The following is a 16,891-nucleotide window of genomic DNA, read 5'->3' on the forward strand; positions in this document are numbered from 1 at the left end:
TGGCATGAAGTTACTCATAATATTCCCTTATTATACTTTTACTATTTGTAGGAGCAGTAGTTATGCTACCTCTTTCATTCCTGATAATGGCGATTTGTGATCCCACTTTTATTTTTCTGATCAATCTGGTTAAAGGTTTATCAGTTTTAGTGAGCTTTTGATTTAAAACAATGACAACAATAACCAGCTTTTGGTTGGTTTTCATAGATTTTTTTCTGTAGTTTTTGTTTCATTGATTTCTGTTCTTTATCAGTTTCTTTCTTCTGTTGACTTCCAATTTAATTTGCTCTTCTTTTTCTTGTTTCTTGAGGTGGAAGTGGAATTCACTGATTTGAGATTTTTTTCTTTTATAACATAAGTGATTAAGATTTCCATCTAAGCGCTGGTTTAGCAGCATCCTACAATTTGGTAGTTCTGTTCTCGTTTTCGTTCAGTTCAGAATACTTTCTATCTTCCCTTTTGCTTTCCTTTTTGACCCATTGCTTATTTAGAGGCAATAATTTAGTTTCCAAATATTTGAGGCTTTTCTAGAGATTTTCTGTTATGGATTTTTAATCCAATCCCGTTATCATCAGAGAAAATATCAATACTTCGTATAATTTGACTCATTTTAAATTTATTGAGTCTTGTTTAGGATATTGTCTATCTTGGTAAATGCTGTGTGTACTAGAAAAGAATATGTCTTCTGCTGTTGTTGAATATAGTTTCCTATGTCAGTTGATTCAAGCTTGTTGATAGTATTTTTCAATTTTTTCATGTCCTTCCTTCTTTTTCTATCCACTTAGTCTATCAGTTATTGAAAAGGGGTATTGAAATATCTCCCTAATTTATCTTTTCAGGTATACCAGTTTTTGTTTCACATATTACGAAGCTATTATTAGGTGTATAAATGTTTAGGATTGTTATATCTTCTTAATGAATTGAAATTATGAAATGGTTCTCTTTATCCTCGATAATATTCTTTGGTAATAATAAAGGCAGTCCAGCTTTCTTTTGACTAGTATTAGTATGGTATATCTTTTTCTAGCCTTTTAACCTATTTGTGTCTTTTTATTTAAAGTATATTTCTTATAGGCAGCATGTAGTTGGGTATTGGGCTTTTTTAAAAATCCAATCTGACAATCCCTTTTAATTGGGATTTTTAAACCATTTTCATTTCATGTGTTTTGTGATATCATTTGGCTTAAAATACCTTGCTATTTGTTTTCTTTATTTCCCATCTGTTCTTTGTCCTTTATTCCCTCTTTTTCTACCTTCTTTTTGACTAATTGAGTTTTTAATGATTAAATTTTGGATACAGTTTCCACTTTTTGGTCTAGATTCTTAAGGTGGAAGCTGAGGTCATTAATTTGAGAACCTTTTTCTATTCAGCTGTCAGTGTTTGGTTTTCTGAATTTCCTCCTAAGTACTGCTTTGGCTGTATTCCTCTGAATTTTGATATACTCTCATTTCCATTCAGTTCAAAATACTTTCTAATTTCCCTTTTGACTTCTTTGACCCGTGGGTTATTTAAATGTGTTTTTCAGTTATCTTATTAGCTATATGTCTTAGCTGTTGTTGTTTTAGTGGTTGACTTAAGAGTTTATAGTCAACATTTTTAACTTAACACAATCTGCCTTCAAGTAATAATGTACCACTTCATGTATAGTATGAGAATGTACAACAGTATACTTCCATTTCCAGACTTTGTGCTATGATTGTCATCCATTTTACTCCTACATATGTTATAAACCAAACCATAATTTTTTTTGCTTTAACCAATTATCTCTCAAAGCAATTTAAATTTTGTTTTATATTTTCTGCTTTTGCCATATTTACATTTTTCAGTTTTCTTCATTCCTTTCTGTAGAATTAAACTTCCATCTTCCTTCTGCCCAAAGGACTTTCTTTACAACTTCTCGTGTAGTTCTACTGAAGCTTAATTCCTTCAGCTTTCGTATGTCTGAGAAAGTCTTTACTTTGCCTTCATATTTGAAAGCTATTTTCAGTGGTTATTGAATTCTAGGTTCAAAGTTTTTTTCCCCCTAGTATTTTGAGGATGCTATTCAATCACTGTCTTTTTGCTTCCATTGTTTCTGAGAAGAAATCTTTGTCATTCTTATTTTTTTTCTTCTGTATATGATAGGTCTTTTTTCTCAGGCTGCTCTGAAGATTTTTTTTTTACCATTGTTGCTAAGCAATTTGATGATGATATGCCTTGGTGTAGTTTTCTTCATATTTCTTGTTCTTGATTTTGTTGACTTTCTTGGATCTGTGAATTTATAGTTTTCATTATATCTGGAAAAGTATCAGCTATTGTTTCTTTAAGATTTTCTTACGTACCTCTATTTAACATACTCAGTATTTCCTCTACCTTCTTGACCGTATTGAATATAGTTGTAATAACTGTTTTAATGTCCTTGTTTACCGGTTCTGTTCTCTGTGTCATTTCGGGGTCTTTTCTAGTTACTTGAGTTTTCTTCTCATTATGGATCACATTTTCCTGCTTCTTAGCATGTCTGGTAATTTTTTATTGGATTCTTGACATTTTGAATTTGACTTTTTTGGGTGCTAGATATTTTTTTATTCCTACAAGCATTCTTGAGCTGTACTCTATGCCATAGTTAAATTACTTAGAAACAGTTTTATGCCTTTGAAACTTGGTGTTAAGCTTTGTTAGGTAGGATCGGAGCAGCAGATTGTCTAAGGCTACTATTTCTTCACTGGTAAGGTAATATCCTGAGTACTCTACTTGGTGTTCTATGATTTGCAAGATTTTTCCACTATAACTAGTGGAAACACAAACTATTGCTATGTGATTACCAGGGATTTTCCCCTCTAATCTTTTTAGGTTATTTTTTCTTCAGCCTTGGATAATTTTCTCACATGTGTATACTGGTCAGTATTGAGCTGAAGACTCAAGGGGAACCCTTTACAGATCTTCAGAGAGTTAGCGCTCTCTCTCTCTCTCTCTCCAGCTCTCTCCTTTCCACTACTCTGCCTCACAAACTCTAGCTCCCTTGGCCTCCCTGGACTCCCAGCTCCATCTCCTCACCTCAGGAAGACCACCAGACTCTACCTGGGTTCCTTCTCCCTGTGCTACTGCCTGAAAACACTGTCTAGGCAGTGAGCTAGGATAACTGTAGGGGTCACCTTGTTTGTTTCCTCTCCCTCAGTGATCCCTGTCCTGCATTGCTGATACTTAATGTCTGAAAATCATTGTTTCATTACCCTTCATCTGGAATTTTAGTTTTGTTTTAGGCAGGATTGTAAATCTGGTCTTTGTTACTCCATCTTGGGTGAAAGAGAAAGTTTCATGACTAATTTTATTTTGAGGGCTGGAAAAAGCATGGAGTGAAATGAATATAGTCCAACTGAGCAGGAAGTCTTCAATTTATCCCATAACATAAACCAAGATAAGAGGAAAAGTATCCCTTTGATTTTGATGAAAAACATATTTTTTAAAGTGTCCTTCAGTTTTCTGGATATTGTTTTTGGAGAAGAAAAAATACAACCAATTTTATTATAACATTACAGTGCCCAGAATAAATTACATCTAATTCTTACTGACAGCTTTGTAGGAGCCACTAGCAAAAGGGTACTGAAATGAACCGTTATTCAAAACAGTCAAATTAGCATTCCTGAAATAGGATGACTGCTGGATAGTGTAATGCTGTCCTTCACGATGAACTTTAACCTGATGCCTTCAGTCAGGTTGGTAAATCACAAACCTGAAGGCACCTTGCAGGTATATTTAGAATCTTATGGTCTTGTGTTACATCAGTGGGGAAATAACAAAAGCACTTCTAAAATCAGCCTCAGTATTCCCCTTGTTTGCCTCATAAAGGCCCTTAGCCCCTGGGGCAACCCTGGGAAAGATGTCCACCCAGGGGCAGAGTACTCAGTGTTCCCTGGTCTCAACCCACCTCCCCATCCCTCAGGATTCTTAACAAGAGGTCAGTTCAGGTATTTCCCAAACATCAAGGCCAAACATCAAGAGGCCTCACTCTGCTTTTCTAAACTTGCTTTTCATGACCCTGTGCTAAGAACCTCACCCTTCAGCATCACGTGAACCCCCACTGCTTCCTCACCTCTCTGCACACTCCCGCCTCTGGGCTTTGCTTCCTTGAGTGCCCTTGTATTAGTTCGCTAGGCTGCCGAACACTGCAGATTGGGTGACTGACTCAAGTAACAGAAATGGATTGTCTCATGGTTCTGGAGGCAAGAAGTTATGAGATCAAGGTGATGGCAGAATTGATTCCTTCTGAGGCTGTGAGGGAGCATCTGTCCCAGCCTCTCCCCTGGCTCCTGGGGGTTTGCTGGCCATCTTTGGCGTTCCTCGGCTTGTAGATCTCTGCTTCACCTTCATGTACCGCTCTCCCTGTGTACCTATCTGTGTCCAAATTCCCCCTTGCTATAAGAACACCAGTCATATTGGATTAGGGGTCCCCACTGCTCCAGAGTGACCTCATCCTGACTCGCTACATCTTCAATGACCCCATTTCCAAATAAGGTCCCATCTGAGGCTGTGGGCAAGGACTACAACGGCTATATGAGAGGACACAGTGCAATCCATATCAACTCTATTGGAGTTGAGTGAGAAGGAGCGTGGACTGAAATGATATGATGCATTTGAGCATATTAAAGATCTGAACAGTCCTGAAAGAAACTAACATTTCCAGACTTATTAGATCATAGCCCCCCTTCCCCATTTAAATCCCACCCAACTGGAGTTCTGTGGAATACACTTTGGGAAATGTATTCTGTCCCTGACGTCTGGATTTATGAGGCCACGAACACAAGTCAACACTTGCGTTTGGAAGGGCTGAAGTGTGGCGAGAGACCAAAGCGGACAGAGGAGAGCCGCTGCTGGGGGAGCTCGGGCGGGGCACCTGTGACCTCCTAGGAAGCGTCTCAGGGCAAATCAGAGGCAGCGGAGGGGCAGGGCTCCCCAGATGCCCAGGATTTGAGAGCCTTGCTCCCGGCTGGAGCAGGGACCCGCTGCTCGCCTGCCCGTGCACCCACACTGCTGAAACCCCGGCCTGCACTCACTCCTGCTGTGTCTCGTCTCCCAGATCACAGCCAGGCAACTTCAGGGCTTGTCTTTGTCCATCACTTAAGCATTTTAACCACTTCCCAGTGATCTTTTCTTAACGACCACAGGCAGAGAGCTTCGCCATGCTACTTGGAGACTCAGTTCTAAAGATCCCGTGGAGGAAATTCTATTTCAAGAAAGAGAGGATTTAATTAAATAAATACACATTTAATTTCCCATGCTTGGTAGCTTTCAAGAGACAATCAGTCATTTACCGTGTGTGTTTCAGGCACTCATGGGGCGCTTATTAACCTCCAAATGCCACCAGCTCAGCAGGGTTTGGCCTCAGAGGAACGTTTGTCTGATAGCGGGGGAACTCTGTAGCGGAGGCCCACATCCTTTTGTGATGTTAAAGGGATTCCGTGCGCCTTGCTTTGCCAGGCAGTAAGCGGAGCTTATGTGGGAGAACGGAGAACAGTAATAACGGGCCTTCTGTGTTTCTCCATACAGCTGATACCTATGTGGTTACCAATGATTCAGTCAAATGTCAAGGTAAGTCACCCCCGGGTGGACTGGAAGCTCAGTTCCCTCCAGAGACGCTCATAACATTCACAGGGCTCCACAATGCGCCACTCATTACCTGTTCCTGCTCTCTGGGGGCTGATAATGCAGGAGACCCTGCGGGACAGCTAGGGGGCCTGAGGGCCGAGGTGACAGCAGGAGCCGCTGTCCTACTCATCGTTGATTGAAGGGGGAGGGGGAGGATCCCAGAGTCTGGGCGAGGCTCCGCTACTGACTAGAACAGAGGCTGAAAAGCTACTGTACCTTCAGAGGATACCCATGGGATCCGGTCCCAGACATGTCTGGTGCTATTTCCTGGCCACTAGGACTGACTTTTTGTGATGGGAAGAATTCTATTAAGAGAGGATAACATTCAGTGAATGACAGAATTGAACTAGAAGGGACCTGCCCACTCCCCCCCTCATTCTATTTAAGAGGAAACATAGGAGCGGAAGGAAGAGTAACTTGGACAGGGTGCCACAGCCAGGGAGGGGGAGACAGAACGTAGTTCTCACTACCAGGCCCCGCCTTGAGTGACGCATTGTCACTGCAGGGCCAGACATACTCCATGGCTGTAAATCTAGTTACTGGGGCTTAACATTAAGATGGCAAAGCTCACCACCCTCTCCATCCCAAACTGGGTCCCGTCTAAGGCACTGGGAGTATCAGGAAGGAGGGGGAGAAGATGGAAGCCTTGTTGCTGGATTTCCTCCCAGAGTTGGGGAGGGATGCTCGTGGAAGGAAGGGAGGTGACTTCAAGGGATACCAAGAGAGATATACAGCTGTCAGCAGTGCCCACAGGCTTTGAGTACTGGTTCACGGCCTAGCTGCTGTTTGTGGCCACCGGTAGGGCCAGTGGCTTTGCTGAAAACCTCATTGCACCACTAGCTTCTGTTGTGAAAACTGCTTGGGCTTTCACCCCGAGGCATTCCAAACTGCCCTCCCCCTGCTTGGCTGTGGCAATTTGACACTGCCCAGAGTGCTAAGTGGAGGCCAACAGAACTTCATGGAAAGCTAAGAAGAATAAGAAAAGCTTACAACCTAGCTCCTTCGTGTGTATGTGCGTGAACGTGAGAACAGAGAGACTGTAATCATGATGAAAATGTCCTGAGCCCTTCCTACGTGCCGGCTTCTGTTCTGACCCCTCTGTTAAATCACTTAACCTTACAATAACCCCGTCAGGTGAGTGCTACTATCTCCCCACTTTGCCCATGAGACAATCCAAACACAGACCGAAAAAACCTTGTTCCCCAAGTTGTTTACAGAGGACCGAGGATCTGAACCCAGGGAGCCTGGCAACATAGCCCGCGACACCAGGCCCACATAGCAAACAGCTCTCGGGGGACAAGTCTAAGTGTCAGCCCCTGCACTGGTGTTACAAAGAATAAGTCGAGATGGGAGGGGCATTATTTGGATGGATTTGGGCCAGGTGGGCTCTAAGAACACGGCACCGGCCCACGCCCTCTGCCCTGAGCCCTCCCCAAATTTGAGAGTTGGCCTTCTTCAGGCCAGACAGCTCCCGTGCCACGTGTAAGTTCTGCCTGCAGAAGAAGTCCAGGCCGGCACTCCCTGGGTTGACAGGAACCCGAGCAGGAAAAAAACTAAACTACCATCTTGCCCTCTCTTACAGCACTTATCTGCGGGACTCCAGCTTCGCCTCCAGGCCATTCAGAACAACGTGAACCACCACAGCCTCAGGACGCTGCCGGGCTCCACCCAGAGCAGTGCCAGCCTGGCGGCCCTGCGCAAGTGGCTGCAGTGCACCCAGTTCAAAATGGCCCAGGTGGAGATCCAGTCCTCAGAAGCAGCCTCTCAATTTTATCCTCTATGAGCGGACTCCTCGGCTCTCAGTGTCAACACTCTGGTTTAGCAATAATGGGTTTCAAAACAAACAATTCGATCCAAGCAGGTTGGGGAACATATTGGTACTGTACATTCTCTTTCTAGTTTAGTAAAAGACATGCAAAGGCCGGAGAGGGCCAAAATGAAGCTTTCTTGCTACACATTTCTGATGACTCCTTGGGCTATCCGATTAAGTGTTTCCTTACATTATTTTTTAAAAACCAAATCATTTTTCTTTAACTAACTTCTATTTTTTTTAAGAAAAAAAAATAGACTGGTGGGTACTCACAGAAAAGTTGTATAAGTCCCCCTGTTGCTATTTTTGATGATAGAGAATAAATAGGGTTTTTGAAACCTTTGTAGTGTTTTTTCTTAAAATCCACTCTTGGCAATGCAATAAAAAAACCCCGTCACCATAAGCCAGTGACACTTGACTGAAGCTTTTTGTCATTATCCTGGGAAAAGTGGCAGCTTGCAAGGACCATTACAAAGTGCACTTAGAAATTAGGTGGTTAAACTGTGCCAACTGTTTTCTTTGTTTTATAATATCATTTTCCAGGACTGTCCAGTAAGTTTTATTATTTTTAAAACTAGTTTTTCAACTCATTAGTCCTAGGCTGTACTTTCTTGTAAGCTTTATGACAACCACTTTAGTTTTGTGAATAATAAATTTTATTCTTTTGTTAATACTTGTATACAATTCAATTTAAAACTGTAGATTGCATACTGGACCAGACGATTCCCCACGCTGGCACAGAACACTGCACCTGGAGCTATGTTTCATAAAATGGAATTTTAATAGTGTAAGAGCACCAAGATTTATCAGCACTTATATTTAACATTTGACTGTGCATTCACAAATGATATTTCTCTTCTCTATCCCTGTAATGCACTGACTAAAAGAAGACTTAATATACATTTAAGCTGTATATTGACATGCTATTAAATGCATTTTTTATTATCTTTGTGAGCCTGGGGTTTTTTAAAATCAGTTTATAGAGCTAGAGTTCAGTTCCTGACCACCATTTCTTCTAAACTTTTAAAACTTCTAACTCCCATTAAGGCTAAGTACAATTTTAAGAGGAAAAGGCTTTCTTTAAGGTCATTTGGTGAGAGAAATACACAATTTATTTGAAGTCCATTCTCTAGGAGGGACTTTGAGGGCATGAGACTTTTTTTTTTTTTTATGTTGGTTTTAAAGAAGCTTCTCTCTTCTTCTGGGAAGTCTGATATCTTAATGCTTCTCAGGGGAAAACAAGTCCTCAAATGTTAAGTATTTCACATGAGTTCTAGAAAGACAGGGTGGCAGATCTCCATTCTTATGAAAACTTGTGGGGAACCAATAGGTCCTTATAGTAAGAGTACAGAAATGATTCTTCTTCATATTTTGCCAACGAACTCTTTGGAAAGGCCTTCCCCTTTCCATAATCAGAATTCTCCTCTGTCCCAGTCGTGCTTGGTTACGCTTCTGTGTCTTGTATGATGAAAAGTTGCGCATGTACTTATCTCGCGTGTAAACTGTGACGGCTTTGAGGATATGTCCCGTCTCTGTATCCCCAGGGTTTGGCTCATAATACGTGTTTAATTAGTGTCTATTGAATGGAACGGATTTGATTAAGCAGCAGGTCTTTCTTGAGCTACCCAGTGGGCTCAGCAAGGGCTAAATTGTGACTCTCTTTTTTATGCAGGGATTCCTAGGGGGGGTTACAGACACAGGCTGGAGCAGGAGGCCCTGGCTGCTCTCCCTGGGGGTTTAACTGACTTCCCCATCTGGGCTCAGCTGTAGGCCCAGCTCTTTAGTGGTCCTGAGCCCACCCTGCCACAGGTGGCCAGGATCTTGGTGGCCCTATTCTACCAGTAGACAAGGTCCAGAGTCATCCACAGCTTCTTCTCCATCTTCTTTGCCCAGTTCCTTGAATGAACTTCTGCCTCAATTTCCCTTTGTATTTGCATCCCCCCAACGGCTGGAGATGACCCTTTAGCTCAGCCCTCTTGACTGGGTCACCTCTAATGCTTCCTGCTATCTGGACCTGTTTCCTTTACCCCAGTCACAACCTGGGTCCTTGGTCCCATCCAGGCAGGTCTCCCTCCTTGCCCCTCAGAACTGTGGGACCAGTTTTCCTACCAGCTTGACCAAAATACTGCCCCTGCTGGGACCCTGCCACTTCATTGGCTGTTAGAGATCAGCAGGCTTCTCTGGCTTACACTCACTCCCCCCTGCCCACTTCATTACCCAGTATCCTCATCTTCTTTTGTTATGTCATTGTGGTAGCCTCTCCAGCAAGTGGGGCTCAGGCACTTAGAAGAAAAAAGCCAGGAAAAGAAGGGACAGATGGAAGTTTAGCAGGATTTGTCCTTACAAGGAAGAGGAGAAGCCATTCGCCTAGGTCAGGTGTCAGACAACTGCAGCCCACTGCCTGTTTTTGTAAAAAATCTACTAGAACACAACCACACCAGCCATTTACACATTGTCTCTGGCTGTGTTTGTGCTACAACGGCAGAGCTGAAGGGTCATGAAGGAGACTGAATAGTCCTGAAAGCCTAAAACATTTACCATCTGGCCCTTTACAGAAAAAGTCTCCTGACCTCTGGCCTAGGTGAAGGCCACCGAGGAGCACTGAGTTGAACCCTTGCATGGGTATATTTTCCCCAAAGCCTCAGGGTTTTTGAAGTTGCATTACTAGTGTTTCCTCATCTGTAAAATGTGGACAGTGACACATTCTACCTCATAGGGTTGTTGAGATGACGAAATAAAGAATGCAAGGAGAGAGCTTAAAGCAATGCCGGGCACATGGTAAGCCCTCAATAAAAGTTATCGGTTACTGTTTTTATTCTCACGTTAAAGCCTAGAGAAGTATAGCTCCTTGCCCAAGGTCTACGGCTAGTAAGAGGCAGAGCCGGAACATGACCCCAGGTTGTCTGACGCCAGGGACTGTGCTCTCAACCACGGTCCATATAGACTCCTGCTACCCCACAGTCCAGCCCCGGGTGACAGCTCTGACAGCAGCAGAGAGGGCAGAGAGACTCCAATCCAGATCTGGCCAGGTCTGATTATTGGCTTGGAGAAGAGCCAATAAATAAATTCAGTTTTCCTTCCCTCACGGAATCCTACGGGTTCCAGGATGTGGACAGAACATTCTGAGATTCCCAAGGGTAGAATGGGCCAGAATCTGCAAATGCGTAGATTCCACGACTGTTTTGCAGTGAGCATGCCTCTTACTAGTTGGGTGACCTTGGACACGTTATTAAATCTCTCTGGACCTCTGTTTTGCCTTATCTGTAAAATGGAGCTGTCTACGCATCTCCCTGGGGGGATGGAAAGCACAAACGAGTGGAGGACTGAGGTGGTGCTTGGGAGACTGTACCAGACTCTGTGGACCTCCGAGGAAACCTGTGCCACCTTAGGAAGACCAGACGAGGGGACAGCTCCCAGCTGCAGGCTCATCTGGTTTTTCCTTCAGCCAGTCCCTCAGAAGCAAGACCTACAAGACCCATGGGAGCTGAAACGCGCTCATTAACCAAGGGTGTCCAGTCTTCATTGTATGCCATTCTTTACACGCGTGTCATTCTGCCTGACAATGGGATATTTTCAGCAACTCTCTTCCCTAAGTCTCATCTGAGGCCAAGTGACCTCAGCAACTTCGTCTCCATTTCCAAGCTACCACAGGACAAATAAAGTTGGATTGGATCAGAGAAGATGGGTTATTCACCAAGACTCTTTCGTGAGCTGGGACTCAAGGGCTTCTGGCATTAATCGGACAATGCAGATCATTTAATATACCTCTTTAATAGAATTAATTTGAAACTATGTATTTTGGGCAGATTGGGTGTTTTAACAGTAATGGTCTTAAGAAGAATGAAGGGAGTGGTTGGAACTCAATGGAATGGAACCAAACTATGTTTTTATGAGTCAAACCCTCTGGGAGAGGAAGTGTTATCAGTAAGAGGCTGGCCAGTTCCTTCCACTGACAGCAGTGAGCCTCTTTTGAAGGGGGTTCAAGTGAAACAACAGAGCCACCGTTTACTGAGTATCTACTAGGTGTTGAGCACTTCACAAACATTATCTTTACTTCTCTTAGCCCTCTCTTCCCCGTTAATATTCCCACTTTGCAGGTGAGGCAACTGAAGCCCAGAAGTTAAATGACTCATCCAAGGTCAAGCTGGCAGTAGTAGCATTAGGACCAGAAGGCCAACTGACTCCATCAGAGCTTCACTCAGTAAATGTTAATTTCTCTCTCCCTTTCTTTGATTCTGGCCTCTTGGCTAAAATGTGCCAAGAGCATGGGATAAAGCAATCTGAGGGCTCTTTTGGAGGAAGCTCAGTCTTGTTGGTTTCTCTGTTTATTAATCATCTATAATAAATTTCCATTGAGCCACTGTCACTTCATCTGACAGAAGGCATTTTCTCCTTTACTTTGGGAATTCATTTATTTGCCAAAAATTATAGCTCACAAATTAAATCACATTTAGCTTCCCACTTAATATAATCGTTTTATGGCAAAGAATAAAAATTTTCTGAATTCATCAGATTGGGATGATGAACTCTATTAGATTAGGGGGTCTGAGTTCACTCAGCCCTGCTGAGACTTGCCCCTAATTCAAATAATCATAGCTACCCTCTGTGTGGGCTTACTGCATGTCAGGCACTTAGATGCAGCAATCTCATTTAGTCTTCTCAACAGTGATGTGAGGCAGGTACTTCTGTTATTAACCCCATATTACAGATGAGGAAACTGAGGCATGGAGAGACAATATCTGCAGGGGTCACTCAGTAAGAGGCAGAGCGAACTTTGAATCCAGATATGTCTGCCTCCAAAGCCTTGGCTCTTTCTACTACATAATTCTGGCAGGTCAATGATGGGTAGAGTCCTTTGCTACTCACCTGACCACAAGGTAACCTAGAATCACATAGACCAGAAGTCAGCAGCCGGCAGCCTGCTGTTGAAACTTGGCCCACAGCATATTTTGTTTGATGAACTTGAACTTTCCATTTCCCCTTTCAGTTTGAATACTTCCGCTAGAGCATGCAGTCTACAGTTTTGTACCGTTTCCCACTACTGACCTCTGCTTCCCAAGCAGGAAGACCCCACAGCCTCTCGGCAGAAATCCTGTTGCCTTCCAGTTGGTGCTTCACTCATTCACCTGCTCCACCCTGCAGGCTTGTGAGTTTGCCACCCAGTTTAGACCGACCGTCTCATTTTACGGGCCTAAGACGGGGTGGGGTTGACCCAGTGTCACTTAGCGAGCCAGTGGCCAAGCAGGACTTGGGGCCGTGCTCTCAGCCCCACAGTGGCCCACCTCTCCCTGGCATCACTCCCCCACCTCCATCTGCATGGCCATGGGCCCCCTCCACACCCCGACCCATCAGTTCGACCTCATTTCTAGTCAGGGCTGGTCCCTGCAAGGTGAGCCCTGGCAGCAGCTCTTCCCTGCAGGGTGCCAGGGACATTGGCGGAAGACACGGATCTGGTCGAACACAGAGCTGGCTTTTTAATCATTGCAGTCCAGACAGGCCCCCGCCCCGCAGGCCGGTGGAGAGGGGAGCCTCCCGGGGCTGCCCGGCAGATGCCCTGATTTCCGCTCCTTCAAGTGGCCACTTGGAAAAGAAAGGAACAAGCAAGTAATCAGGCGTGAAGGACAGAAACACTCCAGGTGAGGACAATCACGCTGCCCAGGTGGGGTGCTGGGGGCTGGTGGTGGGAAAGTTCCCAAGAGGGGATTGGCCAGTTCAGACAGCACGGTGTGCCCAGAGCCTTCAGCTAGAGAGCCCGTTGCTGGGCTCAGGGCTGGGGGGCAGCTGGAGGGGAACACACACAGGCTCTGCGGCCAGGCCAGTTGCGGACGTTCCCGCCGACCCGCTCTCTGACCACCGGCAAGTACTTCATCTCGCTAAGGCTCGGTTTCATCAGCTGCAAAATGGAGATGCTAATTCCTCTCTGTTGACGTTTTTTGTGAAGAGTAAACGCAATGATGTCTGTCAGGTACTTAGCACAGAGAGGGAGTCGTAAACAGGAATGAGAGTGGAACTTTAAGGAACCCTCGCTACTCCTGGGAATGCCAGGCTCTGGGCTAAGCAGCCGACATTCACGCAGCCATTTCTTCTTCCAACTGTAATGCCGTGTGACAGCTGGTGTTTTGCTGAGATGAAATCACAGCTTGCAATGGGACCTTGGCTCCCGTCCTTTGGAATGCGGCATTCCTACGCTGCTGGGCTGCCTGTGGCGACTCAAGGCTCTCCCGCGTTTCTCTGTTTGAATGAGCAACTGGGAAATCCTCCTGCATATGGTGTGTTCTCTCATCACCGGGACTTCACATGGTGTGAACACATCCTTGTGTTTGTAATGGGGATGATATTTTGAAAGTAATAAATGGATATGTCTTTTGTTCTTCTCCAGGAAATCGCGTCCCCCAGCCTAGCCCCGTGGGTGGCGTGGGTGGGAGGGGGTTCAGACGCAGGGAAAGTTCTGGTCACACAGGATGAGGGAATGGGGAGCCCGCCTCTTCTGGACCCTAGTGGACTGTTGGCCAAAGAAAAAGGGAGACAAATGTAGGGCAGGGCAGAGAGGCCAGGTGGGCATGTCGGCAGCTTCCCTGCTGGGGGTGAGAACATTGTAGAAATGTTCTAACGGGAATGTCCTGATGGGAATGTCCCAGGGAGCCCCATCACATGGGGCTGCACAAGCCTCCAGGAGAAGGGCCGGCAGCCCTGGGCAGCCTCGGTGCTGCAAATGGAATCCTGCACCCAGCTCCAGCAGCTCTCTCCCGGCTTGCGGGAGCGTGCAGGTTCCAGAGTCCCCGTGGCTGGAGCTGAGAGAGCAGGAAGATGGGCAGGGCCCATGATCAGGGGAAAGAGGCTGCCACAGTGTGGACGTTTGCAGCTGGGGGTGCCGTCACCCTTGGAGACCGGAAGGGCCCAGGCACAGTTCTGCAGTCACCGGGCCCGGAAGCAGCCCAGGCCGGCCACGAGACCTGCCAGGACCCCGAAGGTACCACGTGGTCTGCACCTGCCTCTGCCTGTGCCCGAGACCATGGATACCCCCTCAGGGGCACACCTGGGAGCCTCCTGGAGGGGAGCCGGACTGAGGAGATGGCTCGCAGTTTGAGCATCTGTCCCAAAGAGACAGAGTCATCCAAAAGAAACTAGTTAAACCAGAAGAGGCCCAAACACCATCAATTTGCAAATTCAGGGTTTTCTACCGCCTCAACCCGCCTACACCCAGTGAGGTGGGGACTCTGAACAGTTTTGGGAAATAAAGTGCTGTGTTCTTTTCTTGACGCTGTGTGTACGGTATTAAATTTGTAACCCACAATTAATTAATCAATGAATCCTACGAACATTTCTGGGGTCAGTCACACTGGGGGTCTAGAGACCTGGCAATGACTAAGACCCGAGAGCAGAGCAGGCCCCTGTCCTCACGCATTTTATATCCATGTGGGAGGAGAAAGACAGGAAATGCATACACTTCTCAACAAGTGTCCTTAGCTGGCGAGAAGTGCTGTATTGAAAAGAAACTACTAAGGCGACAGATTAGAGAAGGACTAGGGCTGGTTGAAGAAAGCCACAGGTGATAACCAAGGAGAGAGTGGCTGAAAAGACCTAAAATGAGAAGGTGCTGGCACATGTGAGGAGCTCAGGAAGGCCAGGGTGACGAAGGGGAGTGGGTGCCAGAGAAGCAGGGGCCAGGTCAGGACGGGCTTTGTGAGCCAGTGCACGGAGTGTGGCGTGTAAGTATGAAAAGAGTCATGGGCAGGTTTTTAACTCACGTATGGTCTGACTTACGTTTTGTAAGGATCCCTCTGGCTTTTGTGGGAACGATCCTGGGGGCGGCAGGGGTGGAAGCAGAGCGCCCAGGCAGGGGCTGTCACTGTAGTCCAGGCAGGAAGTGATGGTGGCTTGGATGGGGGTGGTCGGGGCTGAGTTAAGCAGATGGATTTAAGTGTTTTGGAGACCGAGTTGATAGGACTTGCTGGTTTATTGGCCACTGACAAATGATCGCCCCTGAGAACATGTCCCTTTTGAGAGGCAAAGAGGAATAAAGGCTGACTGTCAGGGTTTGGGCTGAGAAACAGTGGTGCTGAAGAGGCCAGGTGTGGAGGTGAGGACAATGGGGTGACGAGAGGTCGTAAGGAGAGAGCCAGGAGTCCTTCCGGGCTCTGATGAGATGCCCGCGTACAGCAAGTGTGCAGCTGGACGCACTCAGGTCTGGGGATGATTGGGAAGTGGGGACCGGGGGCACGAACGTGGGAGTCATGCATGTTTGATGGGGTGTGAAGCCCAGGACTGGATGAGCTCTCTGGGAGGGTGTGGCAGACAGAGGAGGGGGATTGCACGCAGAGGCCAGGCAGTGGGGAGGCCAGCCAGCCACGGTGCCCAGCTGGCTTCTCTTCTCATCACCCACGACGACTAAAATGGTGCTGTTTGTCATCACCGGGCGACACTGAACACAAATGTGGGCCTGAAATCTCAGTATGTATTCCTATGATCCAGACATGTTTGTTACACTTTTTTTTTTTTTTAAGTTTGACTAAGAATGAAATCGAAAATTAAGTTCTCACAGAGAACAGACTTACCGCTGAGAATACGTCCCATTTGAAAGGTTGAGGCCAAACCTCCAGGCAAAAGTCAGTGGCATGAAGCCAGCCCCCCTGGAATTCCACAGAACAAGGGCTCCTTCCACCAGACCCTCCTCAGCCCTGCTCTTTGAGGACAGGTTCAGAGTGGCCTCACTGGCGATCGTCTGTGTGCTTAGCTGTGTCGTCACGATCCTCTGGACCCCTCTGTCTTCCTGGGCAGGGATTGGACTTCCTAGGGTTGTGCTCACGTCAGGGGTGCAGTGCCCCCTACTCAGACGTCCCCCAACCTGCACGCCCACCATCAGAGCGACTCTTTCTTTGGGGGGCGCCTTGCCTGACTCCCTTTTCATAATTGCATTATCCCCATGTATCAGCGAGTCTGGAAAGGACATTTTTTTTTAAATTAAGGGGTGTAGGGCGGGCACATGGGGAACAACAAACAAAAGCTTCTGATTTCTTCTAGTTCCAACGGTGGAGACAGCAAGTTACCTCTTTGCTCTAGGAGGAATTCCTGAGGGCCCCTCTTAGCTGGGAGTCAGTAGACACGCATTTCCTTTGGGAAAGGGTGGCTTGTGTTTGTCTTCGTAAAAAAAAAAAAAAAAAGGAGGATGCTTTCCCTCAGGAAGCTCCTGGGAGAAGAGAACTAAGCCTGAACCCTGTCCCTTCTGGGCTTCACTGTTAGAAGAGCTTCTCTATTGGCCCCAGATGGCTCTGGCTGTGGTTAGCGGACAGGAAAGGACCCCCATCCCCCTGAGGAAACTTAGTGGAAGAAATAGAGATGTGGCATGAGGGCAGGAGTACAGGGCTGAGGTCAAAGGTCAAGGGCTTCTGTTGAGGGAATGACTCTGAATGACCGACCTTGCAGCCAAGGCAGGGGTGACGATGCCCACCAGGGGCCAG

At 46.2% G+C, this 16,891-nt stretch overlaps 1 protein-coding gene across 2 annotated transcripts in view; it reads left to right on the plus strand.

Moving 5' to 3' along the window:
• The window catches only part of UNC79 (unc-79 homolog, NALCN channel complex subunit), a 307,052-nt gene extending 298,674 nt beyond the window's left edge, over positions 1 to 8,378 (plus strand). For both annotated transcript variants that reach the window (XM_032620585.1, XM_032620578.1), the window contains exons 50-51: positions 5,525 to 5,566; positions 7,206 to 8,378. In XM_032620585.1, coding sequence (XP_032476476.1) covers positions 5,525 to 5,566; positions 7,206 to 7,406 — 243 coding nt within the window. In that variant the 3' untranslated portion in view covers positions 7,407 to 8,378. The remainder of the gene's footprint in view (positions 1 to 5,524; positions 5,567 to 7,205) is intronic.
• The last annotated feature ends 8,513 nt before the right edge of the window (positions 8,379 to 16,891 follow it).

This window comes from Phocoena sinus, chromosome 2 (assembly GCF_008692025.1).
Source record: "Phocoena sinus isolate mPhoSin1 chromosome 2, mPhoSin1.pri, whole genome shotgun sequence".
NCBI lineage: Eukaryota > Metazoa > Chordata > Mammalia > Artiodactyla > Phocoenidae > Phocoena > Phocoena sinus.